This window comes from Cicer arietinum, chromosome 6 (genome assembly GCF_000331145.2).
Source record: "Cicer arietinum cultivar CDC Frontier isolate Library 1 chromosome 6, Cicar.CDCFrontier_v2.0, whole genome shotgun sequence".
In the NCBI taxonomy this organism is placed as follows: Eukaryota; Viridiplantae; Streptophyta; class Magnoliopsida; order Fabales; family Fabaceae; genus Cicer; species Cicer arietinum.
Window position 1 is genome coordinate 12,770,820 of NC_021165.2, and position 21,847 is coordinate 12,792,666.

A 21,847-nucleotide genomic window follows, 5' to 3' on the forward strand; every position below is an offset into this window, starting at 1 on the left:
TAGTAGTGATAGACTATTTCATGACTATTTAGCTTTACACAAATACCTTAAAGCACACTTTATAGTTAATTATACAAACTACTGATATTAATATTTTGTTTCATATAAAATAGAAACAAAATCAGGACATTTTTAAAAAAATAAATAAATAAAACATATACAATTTTAAAATAAAAAGCAAGCTAAGTGGAAAATGAAGAGACCATTAGACTGTGCGGTTAAACTTGATCAGTCCATTATCAAGGTATTTTTGGAGTAGCAATTAATCAAAATCATTGTTGATTTAAGGGAATGTATAAAAAAAAAATGGATTTAAAAGCAAACTAGTTACAAAATTTGGATTTATAAAATAAATGATATTAACAGATTCAACTTGAATCCCAACCAGAAATAGTGACTGAACTCTCCGACGAAGGTTTCTAGAATGCAAGAAGAAGCATTACAATAGAGAGAGAGAGAGAGAGAACACGGAACTATAGTATTGTTTTTCTTAGAGCTTGTTGGCAAAAAGAATCTAAGGATAATGAGGTCTAACACTATCTCTTTCAATGTGCGTCTCTTTTGGGCTCAAAAAATTATTTGTAAAACTTAAATGTTACTACATATCTATATATAGGGAGTTATGTGTACATAATATAACACACAATAATATATAATGTTTTTTTATTGGATAAGTAATTGAATAAAAAACTCATGTCTTTCACAACCAACCATTGTTAACAATTTATCAATTAATCATGAATCTTTCTCTATCATCCTACCTAAATTAGATCCATCAATATCAATTAATCATGAATTTTTTCTGTTTACACCCCCACTAAAAAAAAGAGAAGATGACTAAGAAATTAGCCATGCGACCGAACTTTGCAGCTTTCTTTTACCTTGACAATTGAAGATATGGTTAGTGAAGTGTGAACACCAATTAAAGGTCAATAGTTTCATTTTTATTGGGAGGCCAAGAAAGGTCAATTATTTCAAAAAATTTAAATAAACAAATAATTTTATTTTCTTTCTCTTTTCCTTTGTGATTTTTTATACTATTTTAGTACTAATCTATTATATTATCCTTTTATTTTTCAAAAATTAATTTACCACCTTAACTTGGATACCAGTTACAATCAAACGTTTTAAACACTGATTCAATCACCAATCAAGTAGCTACCGATAATTTTCCTATGAATTAATATGCCAATTCACATTCAAATACAATTTTATTTTGCATCCACCATAATGACTAAAAAAACAGTTGTCACCCAAATAATATGTCTAACTTTTCTATATTTGTTACCAGTCAGTATATATTCTACCATACAATTGTTTCAATTATTTGGGCAACCAAATTTTTCTGGACTTGCGGGTGTTCCATTTAATTTCTCTTACAAATTATTGAGTTATATACTAATATTTGACAGACACTATAAATAATAGTACTATTATATATTCCTCAAATATCTTTTAATTAATTTAGATTTCATTTCTCAATAACTCTTTTTCTTTCATGGAACAACTATGAGGGATAGTTTAGAGAAAATAATTATTATTTGTAATTATTTTTGAGAAAATTAAACAATGTTAACTATTTTTCGTAATTAATGTGAAATTGTTTTTGTTGGAGAAAATTAAAGAATGTTAACTACTTTTCTTTAATGATGTAAAATTATTTTGACTAATCATATAGTTTAGTCTGTATTTGAGAACCTCATTTTGTAACAGATTTTGAGTATTTTTGGTACTCGCATTAATATATTTTGCTTATAAAAAATAAATAAAAAAGAAGACAATAAAATTAAAATGCAGTAAACATTTTCCTTCCTAATTAACCCATATAAAAAGTTATGAATACCTCAATGTTATTGATGGATGTTACAAAGTACTAAAAAAAAAATACAACTCCATATGCACATATAGCATGAAAATCCCAAATGGGCTACCAAACTGCATACATAAAAAGATCAGATGTTTATGTTTCTCTAATAATTAACCTCTCCCTAGGATTAATTAATAAATACATAATTAAGTATCCAGTAATTTTTCTTCAAGAGAAAAAAAAAAAAAAAACAGTTCCCACTTACCAGCCACTATAGCTATAGGTGTAGTAAATGCCATGATCATACCACATAGAAGCAAAGCATTCAAATTAGGTTAATTAGGTTGTGTTTTGCCGTTGCGATGTTATTGCAGAAACCTCTAAAACTATTATAATATTTCAATTGCAGACTGCAATTTAAAATCATAGACTAAATTATAGGACGAGTGAGAAATGCATAAGTAGTAAATGAAATATCATCTGAATCTATATATATATATATACACAAAAACATATGAGAAATAATTATGGCAATAGAGGGATGGATCAGCTGTGGTTGGTCCTATTGAGGAACATAGAAGGGACAATGTCTTGAAGGAGGCCATAGTCACGATGATGTTGATAATGATGAAGAAGAGAGTTGTTGTGTGAAGAATTAGAATTAGAATGAGGTGATGGTTGAGAAGTGATATTGAAGGTGTTGTGATGAGAATGCATGTGAAGAAGGAGATCTTGAGAGAAGTTTGAATTAGAAGAAGGTGTAGATAGCAAAGAGGAGGGTGTGAACATGATAGCAGCTGCAGCATTGCCTCTAAGAGATGTAGGGACAGGATGATTATGTTGACCTTCATATGTTGTTATGACAGTTGTTGGGTCTTCAAAAGATCTCTCTACGCGTTTCTTCACTGTACACTTCTGTGTTGTACACCTGTAATAGCTCCTACAATTTCCCATTCCATTCAAACTTTCATCTTTTTTTTTATTTTTACAAAATTCCTCAAAATTATATATGTCAAATTATTCACTTTGTTAATATAAGTGGAAATAATATAAGGAGATCTAGTAGTGTGATATATACCTAGGGTATGGACTATTCTTAACAGCTTTTTGTCCATATTTTCTCCATCTGTATCCATCTTCAAGTTGATCAACTTCACTCTTTGTCATGAAAGCAAATCTTGGTTCTTTCTCTTTCTTCTTCTCTCCTAATTTCTTCTTATCCTTCTTCCTGTAATTCATTTATTAATTCATTGCACCATCAATCAAATTAACAAGAGGGTGAAAATCAAAACTTACTCATTTTTAGAGCTTTCTTGTCCTTCTTCTTTAATAACATGTTTTCTCTTTCCTGAATCTTCTTCTGAAGCTGCTCCTCCGCCAGCTTCAGAAGATGAGGAAGAGATACATGAGTTAAGTGTAGCACCGAGGGTTTGATCCGTTGCAACAGATGCTTTTTTATTAGTAGTATTTCCTTCAACACATGAAAAAACTTCTGATGAAGAAGGAGATACTACTCCAAAACAATTTCCAAGTGATGATGAATTGTAATGATCCATTGATCCACCTTGTAAACATTCACTAAAACTCATATAGGAAGGATCAAAAGTAGGTTGTGATGAATCATATGCTGATGAAGCTAAATTAGGAAAGCTGGAAAATTGTTTTTCACAATACATGTTACCTTGATGGTAATTAATATTATGATCTACCATAAAGTTTTGGTAGTTAGCTTGTTTAGGTTCATCAGACATGAAGAAAGAAATATAAGAGAAGAAGAAGCAAAAGAGAAGAGTGTGTGAGTGAGGTTTGGTTATGGAGACTTTTGTATTGTCTTATCTCTTGAACTTATATTTATGTGTGATAATATTATATATATATAAGAAAGTCTTTGGGTTTGAAGTTTGAACAGAGAAAACTAGCTAGGGTCACTTTTAAAAAGGAGGTTGACAAAAAATATATATACCCTCCAATTAGAAGAGAAGAAAGTGCTTTCTCACAAAGGAAATATTTATTAGTCCATATCTTAATTACTTCTAATAAGGAAGCTCTCAATATTATTAGTTAAGGAGATAGATAGCTAGGGAAATTAATTAATGTCACTTTTGCAGCCTGGCCTAAAATAAATCAATTAAGAGTAATGTATGTTTCATTACCAAATTTATTAAATCACTATCAACACTATATTAAAATATGATATAACAATTCTTTTCACAAGCCAAAACATATAGTACTATTTTGCTATGTATTATAAGTATATATAGGATGGGTATCAACTTATTATTTTAGGATTAACCCTGTTTAATAATTTTTTTAGATATTAATGATCATGCATTGAAAAAATTATAAAAATTGGATAATTGTAATTATATAATTTGTTAGTTGATATATTATTTGTATTTTAAAAATATAGACAAAATACATTTTGCAGTCTATTAATTTAGTTTCAAGTTAATAATTTAGTCATTTATCTTTTTTTTCGATTTATTCATTTATTTAATTATAGGTAACGATATGATCATTTATGTCTTAAAATGTCAACAATGTTATCATTTTTTTACATAAACTAAAAAAATTCATCAAAATATACAAACAAAATCCATTAAATTAATTATCATCTTCTACATAATCCAAAATTTTATCAAATTCATAACTCAAGTCTTCAAATAAATTTATATTTTATCTCCAACAACATCAAATAAAGATAAAGATATGAGTTTATTTGAATATTTATGTTATAAATTTGATGAATATATGAATTTTTTTGAAATTGGTAATGAATTTTATGGGTTGTTGGAACATTTTTAGGAATTTTTTAGTTTTTGTAAAAAAAATAATATTGTTGACATTTTAATACATAAATTATCAAATTGTTACTTAAAATTAAATAAATGACCCAGCTAAAAAAATGATTGAATTGTTATCTAAAATTAAGCTAAGGGACTGGAAGACGTATTTTGTCAAAAATATATTATCGTTGAATTGAATTTATTTGATAAAATATCAAATGATTTTAAAATTTTATATAAATATATAGATTTAATATGGCTAGATAAATGAAATCCAATATGTATAAAGAATGATTAGACGGATAACTAACAAAAGTTATTCTTAGATTAAGTTGATAATCCACCCTATTTACATAAATATATATAAATTACTCTTATTTTTTTAAGGAAATAAAATACTCTTATGTAATCTTAATTAATCTGACAGAATATAATCTTAATTTAACCCTTTGAAACACTAAAAGTTGGCAGAGAATTATATTGATCATTTTTTTAAGAAAAATATTGACGGTTCAGTCCAATTTAGAGTCTTCTCAAAATTATTTTCAAGCAAAAATAAGTTCTTTGAGTTTTCTTATTTTACAAGTTTGCCGAAAATGTATATATTTATGCACTCCACAAAACATGAAACCAATAATTTTATTTGCAAGTAAAAAATGGTAACGTAGAATCCTATCCCATGTGAAATGTTCATTGTTTCATTCAGTTTTTTCCAGAATGGTTAACTCTATTATGCTATTTTTTAACGTACTCTCATCTTTTTCCAATAATGTCAAATTTTTATATGTAGGAAACATAAATTGATGGTTTTTAGTTGATATATTTCTTTTGGTAGATGGTTTTATTTTCTTCAGCAATTGTTGTATATATTTTGGGAGTATAGTACATTGATAATTTAAATCACTTTCTGAAGTAAATTGAAAAAAAAATGTCTTCATTATTATCCTCATCATTAAACTTTTTGTTATCCCAATTATATCTATAAGCAAAAAAACAAAAAACAAAAATCTACATTTTTTAGACTCAAATATAAATAAATATTGTAAACTTATGATAACACATTTGATGTTATTATTTCAAAAAAACCGTAAATTAATTCTTTAATGGTGCAAGGAGATGACAATAATAATTAGAAGATAGTCAGTAATTTTATTTAACTTTTTATATGAAATCAAAAATTTAAATAGACATAACTACTTTTTTAATAAGTTGGAAATATATATCTTTACTTGCAAATGAAGTAACATGTTAGTAAAGTAATAAAACAAACAATTAGGTTATGATATTCACATCATATAATTTTTTTTGGTTTAGGTAGCTCAAGTTGAATTGAAAAAAATTAACATATTTTATCTAAAGACATAGTTATAATTTTTTTATGAAACATAATTGTAATTAATATATTAATATTTGTTTAACAAAAATGTTGTAAAATATTTTCATGTATTCGCATATAAAATTTACAAAATAGTTACTAATTTAACGTAATTAATAATAATTTAGTTTTTAAAAAAGAAAGAATAAAAGAAGAAGCTTCACATTAAATATGTGTGCTTGAAGAGGAGCGTGATTAGTAGTCAAAGATTCAAAGTTTTCGACTTAGTAAAATTGAAAATATGTTTGGGAATAATAGAAAGGTCACACGTGTCTAAGACTGGCACCGGCATTTGACCGTAAGTGTCAAACACGTGCGAAGACGGTTTGTCGCTTTGTCCTGATGATGGGGAGCTAACATCAGCATCTATTTTTTTTTTTTTTAATTTTTTTTTTATTATTAAAAAGTTTAAATGGGTTAGTTTTTGGAACCTTGTTAGGATGAAAGTCTCAAAGTTAACATCTACTGTTTGTTGCATTACAAGGTGCAACCATTCAAGCTTTCACCATCATTTCAGCATATTTTCCACCTATCAAAACTCCATTTAGAACACATGATCGATTTCATTTTTTTAATAAGCAATGAAGTTTTCTTTACAAATTAAAAAGGAAATTAAAAAGGGTATAAATGAAAGAGATAATAATATTTTTATTAAAATATACTTGTTTATAGTATTGGTATATTCATTGTTATTATTGATAAAAAAAAGTGAAATATATTAATTAAAAGATATGTATGTAGTAGTACTAATTAAAAGTAATTGAGAGGAAAAAAACCGTTGATATTATATATTGTAAATTGAAAAGGATTGTTCATTTTGAAACTATGTTTTTCTACAAAAAGAATAATTAATTGTGGGATTAAGAGAGTAATATACTAGTATTAGATAAATAAAAAGGTTATATTCTTTCCAAAATAATAACAAAAGTTAAGTTTTTAATCGTTACTCCTCTATCTCACAGTAAGCTATTTATTAACCAAAACAAAATTTCCCTAAATTTAATTACCCTTTTAATTTCAAATGACCTTTTTTAAAAGTATTTTTAACTTAATACTGTTTTTATTACTTCTATACAATGTCTTCCATTGTGCATTTATCACAAAAATAATTTAGTAAAAATAATATTATAATTCTTTCATTTATATTTTTTTTATTATATGTGAAATAATTAAATATCTCAATTAATTAGGGAATAAAAGGAGTATAAAATTCTAGTATTTCATTTTTAGTTCTTGTAAAAATATTACCCTTTTTATTTCTTATAAAATTTTCATACAAACAGTTTTATTCTATGGTAGAACGAAACATGTATAATTGTCTTTCGACTTTTAAAACTTTGAATGATAATTTTTTGTAAATATGTCTATAACATTATAAAAATATTTACAATTTTTTTAAGGGAATATAAAATTGATTTCGTGATCGAGATCGACGAGTTAAAGAGCGATTTTTAAGGAGGATAGGGTTCGATTTTGACCCTCAATATAATTCTGACAATTACTATTAATACTAACATAATATTGAGTTTAAAAAAGAAATTACAAATTGAAAAAATTTAAGTATCATTATGTATGCCTGAAAAAATCAATTCAATAATATATATATATACACAAAAATTGTAGCAGAGACTAAAATTTTTTGCACCATTATTTTTAAGAACTATAATATATGTAATTTTTTAAAAGAGATTTAAACGAAATTTTAATTTTATATATCATGATTGAATTATTACGTATCGTTAGGACCAACCTAACGTATTTTGAAGTTTAAAGCGAAATTTAAACTAAAATCTTTTTAAAATATTAATAACATTTATATAAAAGTATTACTGAAATCTTAATATTTCTGCAATGTGTTGTTTTAATATTGATTATTTAAACAAAAAATCATAATGCGCAAAAAAAATTATTAAAACAAAATGATGGAAACTATGATTAATATGGGAGGAACATAAAAAATAGTTGTGATTCATTAAGAATTTAAAGTACACAAATATATTTGCTGCTTTTGTAAAATAATTTGTTTTATTTATCTATAATTTTAAAAATTCAACATTTACCATTATTTTAACCATAATATCTCAAACTACTTATGAGGGTGCGGAGGGATTCAACTCAACGTAGAGGAACCCAGGAAATGACTGAATTTCATAATTTTATTGAAACTTTAGAGCTTGTGGATGTTCCTCTAATTGGCACCAACTATACCTGGAAAAATAAACAAATAAATAAATAAAATACTTTAATTTAAATTTTGAGTAATTAATTCAATTTAAACAGATATAATAGTCCTCAATTTAAGTTGCGCGTTGAATAAGTTAAACGAAATTAGTTACAGGAATTAATAAATGAAATTCAAATAATACATAAATATCTCAACTACTTGTGTCCATGGTACCTTAAGATACGACTGTTTGGTCCAACAATACTAATTAAACTTTTGGCCTTGCCAGCCACCATGTTTATTCCTAAGTATAGCAATGTTGAGGAGGTTTGGCGATATATGTAGTTTACCTTATATGAAACCATATTTTATTATGGACCTTTATGTTAACAATGCTACAATTGATGCTAGTGAAGATGTATGTATAGAAATCGTGGGAATAGATTATTGTTGCAGTCTAAAATTTCGAGTATTTTTCGAATTTAATAGAATTGTCATCAAAATTTATTTTATAATAGAGAAAAACATTAAGAAATCCTTTAAAACAATGATATTTAAAATCAAATTTTGAGTTCGTGAGTCGATTATGTGTAGGGAAAGTATTATCACTCTACGACATCCGTTAAAATACGGTTACTAGGGAAGATATTAATATCCAAATACGGTTACCTATAATTAATTGTACAAAATTAATGTTAATTTATATAGATTTATTTATCTTTTTTAAAATGTAAATATAATCATTTTTATGAAACGAAACTCGTAAAAAAAGTATATTTAAAATATAGAGGAAAAGAAAAAAATTTATTATTATGCTTAACAAAAGTGTGATCTTGTTACTACTATCTCCTGGTGCGATGAAAAAAAATCAAAGTTATGTAGTTCTTGAGTAGTACACGCGGATGTAATGATTGCTTTTAAAGAAAAAAAGTTTGTTTACAATAAAATGATTGGATAAAAAGAAAATGTTGATTTAATGAAAGAAAAGAAAACATTGAGCCTCATAAATTGATTTTGATTATAATGTTCAGTTATTTATTTGGATTTGATTAAGAAAGATTAATATCACCAAATTGTCACAACTCAGACGTTTTAAACTATCACTTACAAGATGTCACATCTCAGACGATCTTATTTTATTAAAAGGATAATTATTAGTTAAAGCTTAACATCATTAAGTTTTTGTAACTCATACATCTTAAAACTAATTTTGGCAAAATATAACATTTCAATCAATTTTTTTAGTTACGTTGATTTTGAATAACATGGATTTTTATTTTATTAAAGCTGATAATGATAAACCTAAGAATAAATTTTGAATGCTTATAATTTATATAGTGGTTGATGTTGGTTGAACTTAGTCCATAATTTAATAAAAGAATAAAATGACAATTATCAATAACACAAAAGAATCAAATTGAAATAATTGAATAAATATTTTAACAAAACTAAAATGCTTATTTATGGTAAAACAAAATTCAAACTAAAGGTATAACACTAAACAAAACTATAAAGTTGTTACATAGATTAGTTTAGAAATAGTTACTACGCAAGTTGAATATTTATTATACTCTTTGATTTGCTCAAATTGTATTTTGTTTTTGTTTTGAGTTGTCGTATTCTTTCTTAACTTATTTTATACTTCATTTATCTTATTAACAAAAAGTCTTACTAGCTTGAAAAATGAAAGCTGAAAACTCTCAAACTACCTCTTTTTTATTTTTTCGCTATCTCAATTTATGGACTAAAATGATGAATTCTTGTATCAATGAGATAAAATTGAGTTCTGAATTATTGTTTGTTTTTGCAGAAAAAATGAATTTGCTAAGCTAAATCATGAAAAAAGAGGATACACTTTTTAATTGTTTGTATACATGATAAAAATTGTAACAATTTCAGGAAAGAGAAAAAAATCAAAAGGGGCTAAAATTTGGCGTGCACACAAGAAAAAATTGCAGTTGTTTTGGAAAAGAAAAAAAAAACAAAAGAGGCTTAAAAAAAATAGTAAGGTGACGTGTGCAGTTGTAAAGGTGAAAAGCAAGAAGACTAAAAAAAATTGAAGGAACTGTTAATGCTGTAAAAAAACAACAAGAAGTAAAAGGGAACCAAAATCAAAGAATACCACTAAAGGATACGAGTAAAGGATACCACCGGAGAATACCATAAGAGGATGCAATCAAAGAATACCATCAAAGGCAGAAACAAAACCAGAATTAGAGGAAGAAGAAAATCAGAGGAAAACATCTAAGGAACCGACAAGAAGATACCACCAGAGGCAGAGGCAGAGGCATAATCAACACCAGAAGCAAAAATATAACCAGAACCAGATAGAACCAGAACCAGAGACAAAAACATAATCAGAACGAGAAGCAACACTAAAATCACAGGGAACTAGGACCAGAGAAGAAACGAAACCAAAACCAAAGGCAGATCTATAATCAGAACTAAAGGCAGAGAGGAAACTAGAACCAAACGGAACCAGAAGCAGATGGAGAACTAGAATCAGAAACGAAACCAAATCAAAGGCAAAAACGGAACCAGAGGCATAACCAAAATCAGAGGGAACCAAAATCAAAAGGAACGAATGGAACTAAGAATCTAAACCTGAAGGAACGGAGGAAACCAAGAACCTAAACTAGAGACAGAGACATAAGGAACCATTTTTTTAAGAAAATAATAATTATGACAAATATTAAAATTATACCTATGACTTATTTTAAGTTTTTTTTTTAATTCAATGGACAAAGCTGAGGTAACACAATTATCTACCTTTTCTTAAAATAAATGAAAATTATATTTGTTTTTTAACAAAATTTTCAATTAAAATCGATTCATAATATATTGATTATGCAATTCATAATATATTATTCATGCATCAGAGATTGAATAATTCAACTGATTTAAAGTAAAAATTACAAGAGTAAAAATATCAAAATGTAAACTTTAATAAAAATGTAAAAATACTTAACTCAACTAATTACTATTAATACGTACCTATATAAAAAGAAATTGTTCATCCAATGAAAAGCCAACTTCAAGAAAACTTTTCGTGGGCCGGTGATAGCATATAGTAGTTCAGTAGTGTTGAATGTGTCAATAATTTACCGAATTCAAGTGTTTATAAGATAAACTCTTGCATTTTACATCGTACTAAAATATAAATATAAATTAATTAAAAAATTAATATATTTAATATAAAATTTAAATTAAATATATTTATTTTTAATTAATTTTTATTTATATTTTAAGATAAATAAAGTATAATAATAATAATAATAAGTACGTACAAAAACGTTTGATTGAATTAAAAGTGCAGTTAGCTTTACTTAGGCTCCACTTTTTTTTTACCTTTTCGTGTTATTTGCAATTAGCTTTTACATTTGACTACTTTAGCACATAGATGGGTTGTCTCCTTTCTTTTTTATTGCTCTTGCAATTGCACAATGCGTATCGTTGATTACTTTATTTAAGTAGATATTAAAATATTAAATATTATAAATTATTATAAAACTTTAGTAAAATTATTTCTTTTGTACATTCAAGTGAAATATTCATACGCATGATATTAGTGTACTATAATTTAAAAATTATGTATGTGCATTAAAGTTTTGTAAAATTAAGCCATATCATCGTTGATTCGTAAAAGTGAGTCTACGTCATTGTTAACACTATTAAAATTAAGTGGGTGTGACTTTTGTAAAAGCGATCATGTTAATAGACAAAACATATTATTTTCGAAATAAAGGATTAAAATCGCCAAATTATGCAATTTGGGAGGCAAAATGTACATTTTAGTTTTTATAACTTTAAGTGATAATTTATTAGATTATTTAAATAGACAAATAACTTTTGAGATAAAATTACACATATTTTAAAATTTAATTATTAATATTTTCTAAAATTTAATATTAAATTATATTACTTCTTAATTTAATTTATATTTTATAATATTTTAAATTATTTTTATATGAATAATTAAGTAAATTATTATTGTTACTCGTCTTTGATGATTTCTAACACCATTTCTATTTTACTGTTTCGTCAAATACTTGATTGATATAAATTATGATAGTTATTTAATATTTTATCTCTTACTATGTGTACGAAACAGATCTTAAATTATTAGTTATTCAAAGAATGGTAGAGAATAATCCAATTGAGGCTCAGCACATATCCACGACGAAATAAGCCTGTTATATTTACAAAACATGTTTTTTTTAAAGAATTTACAAAACATGTTGAAAACTTGTGAATTGTAAAGTCTTATGATATTTTTAATTAGTGGGAGCAACACATTTATATTATATGTATTAATTTTTTAATTTAGAAATTTTTCTCAATTTCTTTTTGTTATTATTATTATTATTGTAATCATGTTTGGCATATATTTATATTTTGTTGAAATTTTATTTTAAAATTGTCTCTAATTTTTTGTGTGGAAATTATATTTCATATAAAATATGGTTTTAATCTCCTTAGGAGATTGTTATTTCTTTATTAAAAAATAAACTATTCTACTTTATGGAATGGTTTTTAATTTGAAACAATAATATTTTTAAAGTCGATTGGTCAACAGAGAACAAGATAGAGGAAGCGATAGAATTTTTTTTAATAGTTTATGTTTAATTCAAAAAAAAAATGAATTTTTAATTATATAGAACTAATTTTTTTTCTATTTAAATTACTTCAAAATAGAGAAATAACAAAATCAATTTAAATAAATAATACATAAATATCTCAGCTACTTGTGTGTCCATGGGAACTTAAGGTAGAAATACGTTGGACTTTGCCATCTCCTTTTTTGTGCTTTCATTTTCATTCCCTGTTTTACTTTTTTATAGCACAACAAGATGCTTTACGTAAAGGCAATCTATTATTATTTGGTCCAACAATAATAATTAAACTTTTGGTCTTGCTAGCCACCATGCTTATTCCTATTACAGCAATATTGAGGAGGCTTGGCAATATATGTAGTTTACCTTTTATATATATATATATGAAACCATATTTTATTATGGCCCTTTAAACAATACTACAATAAAGGCCGATTAAGATTTATATATTGAAATTGTTGGGTATAGATTATCTCCCGTTTCTTAAAATAAATGAAGTTTTTTAATGGAATTTTCAATTAAAATTTATTCATAATATATTGTTGATATAATAGAGATTGAATAGTTTAACTGATTTAAATTAAATGTTGAAAGAATTAATCAAACTATCAAAATTTAAATTCTAACCAAGATGTAAAAGTACTAACTCAACTTACTACAACTAATACTTACCTATATAAAAAAAATTGTTCATGCAATGAAAAGCCAACTTCAAGAAAGCTTTTCGTGAGCTTGTAATAACATGTAGTAATACTAGTACTGTTGAATATGTAAATAATTTACTGAATTCAATTATTTATAAGATAAACTCCGGCATTTTGCACCGTACTAAAATATAAATATAAATAATATATTTAATATAAAATTTAATTTTAAATTTAATTTATATTTTAAGATAGATAAAAGTATAATAATAATAATAATAGTAAGTGCCTAATAAGCGTTTGCTTAAATTAAGAGTGCACCAATTAGCTTTACTTGGCCCCGCTTTATTTTACGTTTTGGTGCTATTTGCAATTAGCCTCTTTTTTTTTTTTTAATATATATATTTATAAATTTGCAATTCGCTTTTAGAGTGACTACTTTAGCACATAGATGGATTGTCTCCTTTAAATACTCTTAGCATGATATTAGCGTATTATAATTTAAATATTCATAAGCATGACATTAGCGTACTATAATTTAAATTCTACGTGATAATTTTTTTTAATTAAATTTAACATCCGTACGTATAAGTTTTTTAAAATTAATCCATATCATGGTTGATCTAGTGAAAGTGAGTCCATTTCATTGTTGACACTGCTCAAATTAAGAGGATTGACATTTATAAAAGAAGATAATGTGAATGGATGAAAAAATTTATTTTCGTGGGATTAAAATGGCCGAATTATGTAATTTAGGAGTAAAACGTGCATTTTAGCCTTTTTAATTTCAAGTAGTAATTTATTAGATTATATAGATGGACAAACAACCTTTGAGATAAAATATTAGTTGTTCAAAAACTAGTAGAGAATAATCAAATTGAGGTTGATCGCATCTCCACCGAAGAAATGACTCTAGACTTACTTTTTATGAGGTACTTTACAAAACATGTTGACAACATGAGAATGGTTAAGTCTTGTGATATATTTAATTAGTGCGAGCAAACATTAATTATATTATAAATTTTTCTCAATTTCTTTTGGTTATTATTATTCTTGTAATCGTGTTTGACATATAATTATATTTTGTTGAAATTTTATTTTAAGATTTTGACTCTGATTCTTTTGTGGAAATAAGATTTCATATTAAATATGATTTTAATCTCCTAAGGGAGATTGTCATTTCTTCCTTGAAAAATAAATTATTCTACATTATAGAATATTGATTAATTTGAAATATGAATTTTAAGTTTTAGAGTCCGTATGGTTCAACGGATAAGAAAGGATTGGAGGAGAGAAATTTTAATGAAGAAAAGGGGTGGGAAGGTGAGGAGAGATAAAGAAATAAAAACATTTGGTTCAAATAAGTGGAGGAGAATAATTTTTAATTATTTGTGTTTGGTTGAGGGTAGGAGAGAGGATAAATTTTTGATGATTTGTGTTTAGTATAAAAGAAGAGAGATTTTAAATATACTTTTAGTGATATACAATTTCACCATTTCCCTCAAATCACCGTCAAAATAGAGGGAGAACAAAATCAATTTAAGGAAGAATTTTGCTATGTTCCTCTCCCCTCTTAAAATTTGAACCAAACACTAAATCTTACAAATTTTTCCTCTCCTCCCCTCAAAACACACTATGATGATCACAACACACTATGATGTGTATATTGGATCCTCCTAATCATCTCTATTTTTCTTTAAAAAAAATCTTCTAATTTATATTTTGTTTGAGTTGAGAATTTATATTATATAGATTATGCATATAAAATTTTATACAAATCTAAACTCATTTAATATGTTATTAAAATTAATATTTTATATAATTTTATTAAACATTATTAATCTTCATTTAACAATATGATTGGTGGTGAAAGCTTATGCACCTCTAAGAAAACTATTTAAAGAGAAATGAGAAAAGAAAGAGAAGGTTCGAGTATATTATTTTAAAATTAATTTTTCTAAAAAAAAAAGAATAGAGTTAATTGGATGGGAGCGGTTGCTTAAAAGGGACAGCTCATTTCCCCTTTTTATCTTTAAACAAAATTTCAAATTAACATAGTTCTAAATCAAAAAGAATAAAAAAAATGCAAAAAATGAGGTTGTTGACCAAAAATTGTTTATGCAATTTAAAGTGTGGCATAAAAGTATTTAGTGGTAGCTGATAATGGAAGTCGTTGTGAATATTGAAGAGAGCAGGTTATTTGTTAGGTTGATGGAGATAAAGAATTTTGATGGATGTAGACGTGCACTGCTTGGGATGCCTCAAGTCCCCCAATTTAAGGTACGGATAAGTCACTTTCATGCTCTACATTACTTTGGCTTCAACAAAAGGGTTTTTTATATAAACATCCTCTTTTTTTAATTTTAATACTAGATTGTTCCACTTTTAAAAAATAATACCAAAATGTCCTACTTTTTAGTTTCAGTTGCAGATCGCAACTTGGGGATGCGACCTGAAGAAAAAAAATTCCAACCTCACTAGATGGTCGCATCTTGGGGATGCGACCTCCTACTAGCTTCCTTTTATTTTTTTTTTTGTTGCATTTTGTTATTTGTTATTGGGTATATTATATTTATTATTATTAAATATTTTAAAAATAATTATAACATTAAAAAATACAAAATATTATTATAAATAATAAAAATAATTAATTTAATAATATTATATAACTTTTAATAATCATTATAATAATAATTTTAATAATAATAATAAAAAGAAAATTCTATTAATAAAATAAAAATACTTTTATTATTTAATATATTCAATAATGTATTTTAATATTATATATTCTTTGGTTGTTGAATTTTGTTATTTATTATTATTTAATATTTTAAAAATAATTATAACATTAAAAAATACAAAATATTATTATAAATAATAAAAATAATTAATTTAATAATATTATATAACTTTTAATAATCATTATAATAATAATTTTAATAATAATAATAAAAAGAAAATTCTATTAATAAAATAAAAATACTTTTATTATTTAATATATTCAATAATGTATTTTAATATTATATATTCTTTGGTTGTTGAATTTTGTTATTGGGTATATTATATTTATTATTATTTAATATTTTAAAAATAATTATAACATTAAAAAATACAAAATATTATTATAAATAATTAAAATAATTAATTAATACAAAAGGTAATTCTATTAAATTAAAATGGCTCAAATATACTTTTGATAATGTTGGTGAAAACGCATTCGAAGTAGAAAAACAAGCATCATGTCGAGCATATATATTAAGTATGATTGGAGGATTGTTGATGCCAAATAAATCCAATAATCGTGTACATTTAAAATATCTTTCAATCTGGGCGATTTAAATAAAGCATCCCACTATAGTTGGGGTTCGGCAGTTTTAGCAACACTCTATAAAGAATTATGCCTTGCTACGAAATCCTAATATCGATGGGAGGATGTGCACTGTTGTTGCAAAACTGGACTGGAATCGTTTGATTATTTTTAAAATATTTAATAATAATAAATATAATATACCCAATAATAAATAACAAAATTCAACAACCAAAGAATATATAATATTAAAATACATTATTGAATATATTAAATAATAAAAGTATTTTTATTTTATTAATAGAATTTTCTTTTTATTATTATTATTAAAATTATTATTATTATTACTTTTATTATTATAATAATTATTAAAAGTTATATAATATTATTAAATTAATTATTTTTATTATTTATAATAATATTTTATATTTTTTAATGTTATAATTATTTTTAAAATATTTAATAATAATAAATATAATATACCCAATATAATATACCTAATAATAAATAACAAATTTAAAAAAAAAAAAAAGGAAGCTAGTAGGAGGTCGTATCCCAGGATGCGACCATCTAGTGAGGTTGAAATTTTTTTTCTTCAGGAGGTCGCATCCCCAGGTTGATCTGCAACTGGGACTAAAAAGTAGGGCATTTTGGTATTATTTTTTAAAAGTGGGGTAATCTGGTATTAAAATTAAAAAAAGAGGATATTTATATAAAAAAAAACCCTCAACAAAAACAAATATACATGGGAAATAAAAATTAAGGTGACCTATATTTGTTCAATTTTTTAACATATATGCTAAAATTAATAACTTTGTTTTGATGAGATTTTGGGTGGATTACTTATAGAAAATTTTAATGACGATTTAATAATAATTTTTAAAAGTAATAGTATTTGATCTTCTTTATTTTTTTAAGTTGCTATCTACATCGTAAAATTGAATACGACCATTAATATATATACGTTTAAAAAATGACGTATATAATTATTGAAGTTTTAAATATTTTTTAAAATTGATCTATGATAAACCATGATGGATGTAATCATAATTTGTCATTCTTATGTAATATAAGTTTTTACCGCTAATTGTTAGTCAATATTTTATAATTTTTAACACAGTACCTAGTAAGTTTTTAATTAAATATAAATAAATTTATTATTATAATTATAATATTAAGTTTTGTTTTTTTTATTAAATTATAAATTTGTTAATATTTTTTGTAATTTAAACACATTGCACTATATAAATATTTCAAATATTTAAAAATATTATTTTAAAATAGAATTGAAATATGATATATAATATTTTACATTCTAAAAGATAATTTTAGATATTAATATAGAACTTAAGTTTGTTGTAATGTTAACTTGTTTTTTTATTTACCAAATCTTATACGTGACTTGGGTAGATTTTCATAAAAATAATAGTAATAACAATAGTAAAATAGACTTTTAACAAATTTTGAAGCCTAGCCGAATTTTTAAAAGTCAACGTCATACTTTAAAATTGAATATTTAACGGGTAATAGATCAAACTTGAACTTAACATTTTCAATATAAATAGATCTTGTAAAATCTAACTCGACTTAAGAACTTTCTCTATTATCAATACTTTGAAAAATAATATTCTTTAAATATAAATATATTTTCAAATGCATTTATTATTTTTTCCAAATATATATCATATTAATAATAATACTTTTAATTTATCTTCAAAAAATAAAAAAAAAAATCACTTAAAGTATAAAACATCTTTTAGTAAATTAACGTATAAAATCAACATATTAAATTCATTTATAAACCATATTTGAAGAGCTCACGGGGGTTTTATCTTAGAAAAAATTGTGATCCATCATTCTTTTTAAGTTAATTAAATTACTCCATTCAGTCATTATTTTCACAGGTATCAAGATACTATAATTAAGTATATTTAATTTTTATTTTATATAAAATATAAATCAAATTTACTAAATTATTTATTTTTAATTTGATGTCAAATATTCAGCTATCAAAATTGATTTTTTTTTTTTTAAATAAATAACAGGTGTATTAGAAATAATATGATTAAATAAATTTTAAGTGATTTTATTTTCCTTACAATAGTGACTAAAGAGACTATAATAAGTTACAAAAATACCACTAGCAACACTTTCATTAAAGCTATTTTTCGAACACTTATTTCCTTATTAATGGTATCTACGTGAATTTTACTACGGTCAACATTGAAAAAAATGTTCCTAACACTACTCAATTATTGTGGCAAATTAGGATAAGCTAGTCTTTCTTCTTAAATAAAATAATTGAGCATGAAATGACCAATAAAATTCCAATTAAGGCACTAACATTTATAAAAATCAGATTGTAGTTATCTTTGGTAAAATTAAAATTTCTTGATAGCTGTTAGTTTATAGTTTATGTTTGGTAAAATCATATTCTTAAGTTAATTGAAGTATTTTGGTAAAATTAGTGATTCAATTAATAAATAAAATGTAAAAATGACATAAAAAGACATTAATAATTCAAAATAAATTTTATCAATTTATGATTAAAATATTTTAAAAGTATTTATCTAAAATTTATTTTTATTAATTTAAAATTTATCAATATGATATTTTTTAATTAATTTATGTATTTTATTTATATTACAATAAATAAATAAATAAATTATTTAATTTAAGTTTAAAAATTAATTGTAAGTAATTAAATTTAAAATAAATAAATTATTTATAATCTGATATATATTTTTATTTATTTAGCTAGTTTATTTATTTTAAATTATAATAATTAAATTACTTTAAATTATTTATTTGACATTATATAAATTATTTATTTAATTCATTTTAAAATTTTAAAATTATTGATTTAAAATTATAAAGAATAAAAAATGATTTTAGTTTTAATAATTAAAAAAAATTATAAACTACTTAAATTAACTTATAAAAAACCGTTATAAACTATTCAAATTATAAATTCATAAATAACTATAACTAAACAAAACTTATAACCTATATATAAACTATAAACTTAAACTTGTTTATTAGTCTTACTAAACATACCAAAAGACTATATATGTAGCTCATATATAAATAGAATAATAATACTCCCAAGGGGAAGAGACAGCCACAAACTTTTTCTTTAAAATTACAACATATGCATGCAATGCAACATAGGAGTAGAATCCCCTGCTTATACTTTATGATGCATACATAATTTACATTTTCTGAAGTTAGTTGTTTGTAGAACAAACACATTTACACAGAAAATCACAAGCTTCTTTTTCTATGATAATCAATCAATTCTCAAAAGCTAGGCCGGTGACCAACTTTAACTTACAACCTAAAATTTGCATTTATAGTTGTTGCATTAATTAATAAGTAGAAATATGTGATTGTCACGAAAATACTATACTAATACATTATATTTAACTGAAAAGACCATGAAAGTGCTATCTTAACACACTTGGTGGTGGAAACTACAATTCATTTATCTCAGAAACGGCACCTTTAATTAGTCCAACAAATTTGGATAATCAAATTGATTCTAGCTTGGACATCAAAATTTTGATTTCAAAATTCAAATACACTGCTTCTAGTTTTTGTGTGTTGTTAAAATTATGTATCTTTATATATGTTGAATATGATTTTCAATTAAAAAAATTAAATTTTTAAGAATAATATTGTTGTTTTTTAGTCTATTAAAAATATGTAGTTTAATTGTATTGATATGGTTAAAATGATAAAATTTATAATTTTCCATATTTGTCAAGATAATTAATGTACCGACATAATTGTTAATTTAAGTCTTTATATTATTAATAATTATTAATGAGATATTTTTTCTCTTAATATTTCAGATGTTTTCCATATAAACAAAATTGGTCTTTTGAATATATATTTTGCTTATTTATGTCGATGTTTGACTGCACTTTTTCCTAAAAAATGCCAACATAATTAATTAAGATGTCTTTACCCTCTATTTTTCCTAGAAAATGTGTAAACATTGCTTTCTTTGTGGGATGTTTACGTATATTCCATCAAATATTTTTCGATATGTGAGTTAATAGTATACGAGTTTTTTCAAACAGGAACCACCCAAACTTAAATTATTTAATTAAACTTATATTAGCTATGTTAGTGGGTTTTCTTCTGTAAAAAAAAAAAAAAACTAGATGAGAGTGAGTTTAATTGAATTCAACGAAACATAAAAACAATGATATACTAACTCAAACTTGTAGGGGTATAGTCATTTTTTTTCATTTTTTATGATTACATGGTATTCATCATGTAAACTAGAACTGATAAATATAAAAATAAAAATAAAGAGGTTATAAATTTATTGAAAATAAATCACCCTTTTAAACATACGGACATAATGTTAGAAATCAAGTGTGATATTATTATTTAAAAATGATTTAAATGAAAAATATATAAAAATGTGACTTGTATGTATATATATATATATATATATATATATATATATATATTCATTGTACTAGTAAGAATTTAGATAAAGGTGTGATTTCTTGAACTTTTGGTGATGTTAATTATTAGCTCATTGTTGTTTCAAATTCAATCCACACGACTGGACAGAAAGTTATCCATATTTTTGAAATTTTATCCAACAAATCACATAATGCACTAAATTTAACTTAAATAACAAGTTTTCTGTATTCCAAAAGTCTTAATATATGAGCATTGCCTTGTCTTGCAGCATAAGTATAAATTTTATAAATGTATGCTACTAAATCAATCCACATCACTAATAACTTTTTGGCCTCTAATAACTTTTTTTTTTTTTGTGAATAATGATTTTCCAATTGACTTGAATGCTAAAGTCAACATTTCACCAATCAATACACTAACCATTTGAGCCACTTGGAATGTTCCAACTTGTTCAAATTTTTTAATATATATATTTTTTGTGATTTAATCGATGATATAATAATATAAATATAAATTTAGTGTATACGGCAGCACGGCTTTCGATGCTTCCACACTATAGAGTAGTAGAGTTTTGAAGTTATTTTTTTTCAAACCAAATTTTGAAGTGTAAATTGAGTCTTTTTAATAATGTGAAAGGTTCCTCTTTGATTTGATTCTTTCAAAGTCAAGCATATTATTGACTGTTTTACCTACTATAATAATAATCCT

General features: G+C 24.2%; 1 protein-coding gene and 1 long non-coding RNA gene across 3 annotated transcripts; both read right to left on the minus strand.

Moving 5' to 3' along the window:
* Positions 1-1,831: 1,831 nt before the first annotated feature.
* On the minus strand, positions 1,832-3,664 carry LOC101497541 (WRKY transcription factor 28). 2 transcript variants are annotated; one of them, XM_073370057.1, is made up of 3 exons: positions 3,104-3,664; positions 2,886-3,035; positions 1,832-2,771 (listed from the first exon to the last, which is right to left on the minus strand). In XM_073370057.1, the coding sequence occupies exons 1-3, from the start codon at positions 3,556-3,558 to the stop codon at positions 2,354-2,356; spliced, it is 1,023 nt and encodes a 340-aa protein (XP_073226158.1). In that variant the 5' UTR covers positions 3,559-3,664; the 3' UTR covers positions 1,832-2,353. The 2 variants fall into 2 exon arrangements, with proteins under 2 accessions (XP_073226158.1, XP_004504707.1); XM_004504650.4 differs by having other exon boundaries at positions 1,832-2,747; positions 3,104-3,662.
* Positions 3,665-7,920: 4,256 nt separating this feature from the next.
* LOC113787143 (uncharacterized) lies at positions 7,921-11,244 on the minus strand. Its single transcript, XR_003473443.2, has 2 exons — positions 11,127-11,244; positions 7,921-8,176 (listed from the first exon to the last, which is right to left on the minus strand). It is a non-coding gene; the product is annotated as an uncharacterized lncRNA (long non-coding RNA).
* Between the last annotated feature and the right edge of the window lie 10,603 nt (positions 11,245-21,847).

Bases quoted from the DNA above. Each gene is read 5' to 3' on its own strand.
- LOC101497541 (XM_073370057.1), bottom strand. From the start codon at position 3,558: ATGTCTGATGAACCTAAACAAGCTAACTACCAAAACTTTATGGTAGAT. The intron at 3,036-3,103 runs GTAAGTTTTGAT...AATGAATTACAG, and splicing joins CAAGAAAGCTCTAAAAATGA to GAAGAAGGATAAGAAGAAAT. The intron at 2,772-2,885 runs GTATATATCACA...AAAAGATGAAAG, and splicing joins AAGAATAGTCCATACCCTAG to TTTGAATGGAATGGGAAATT.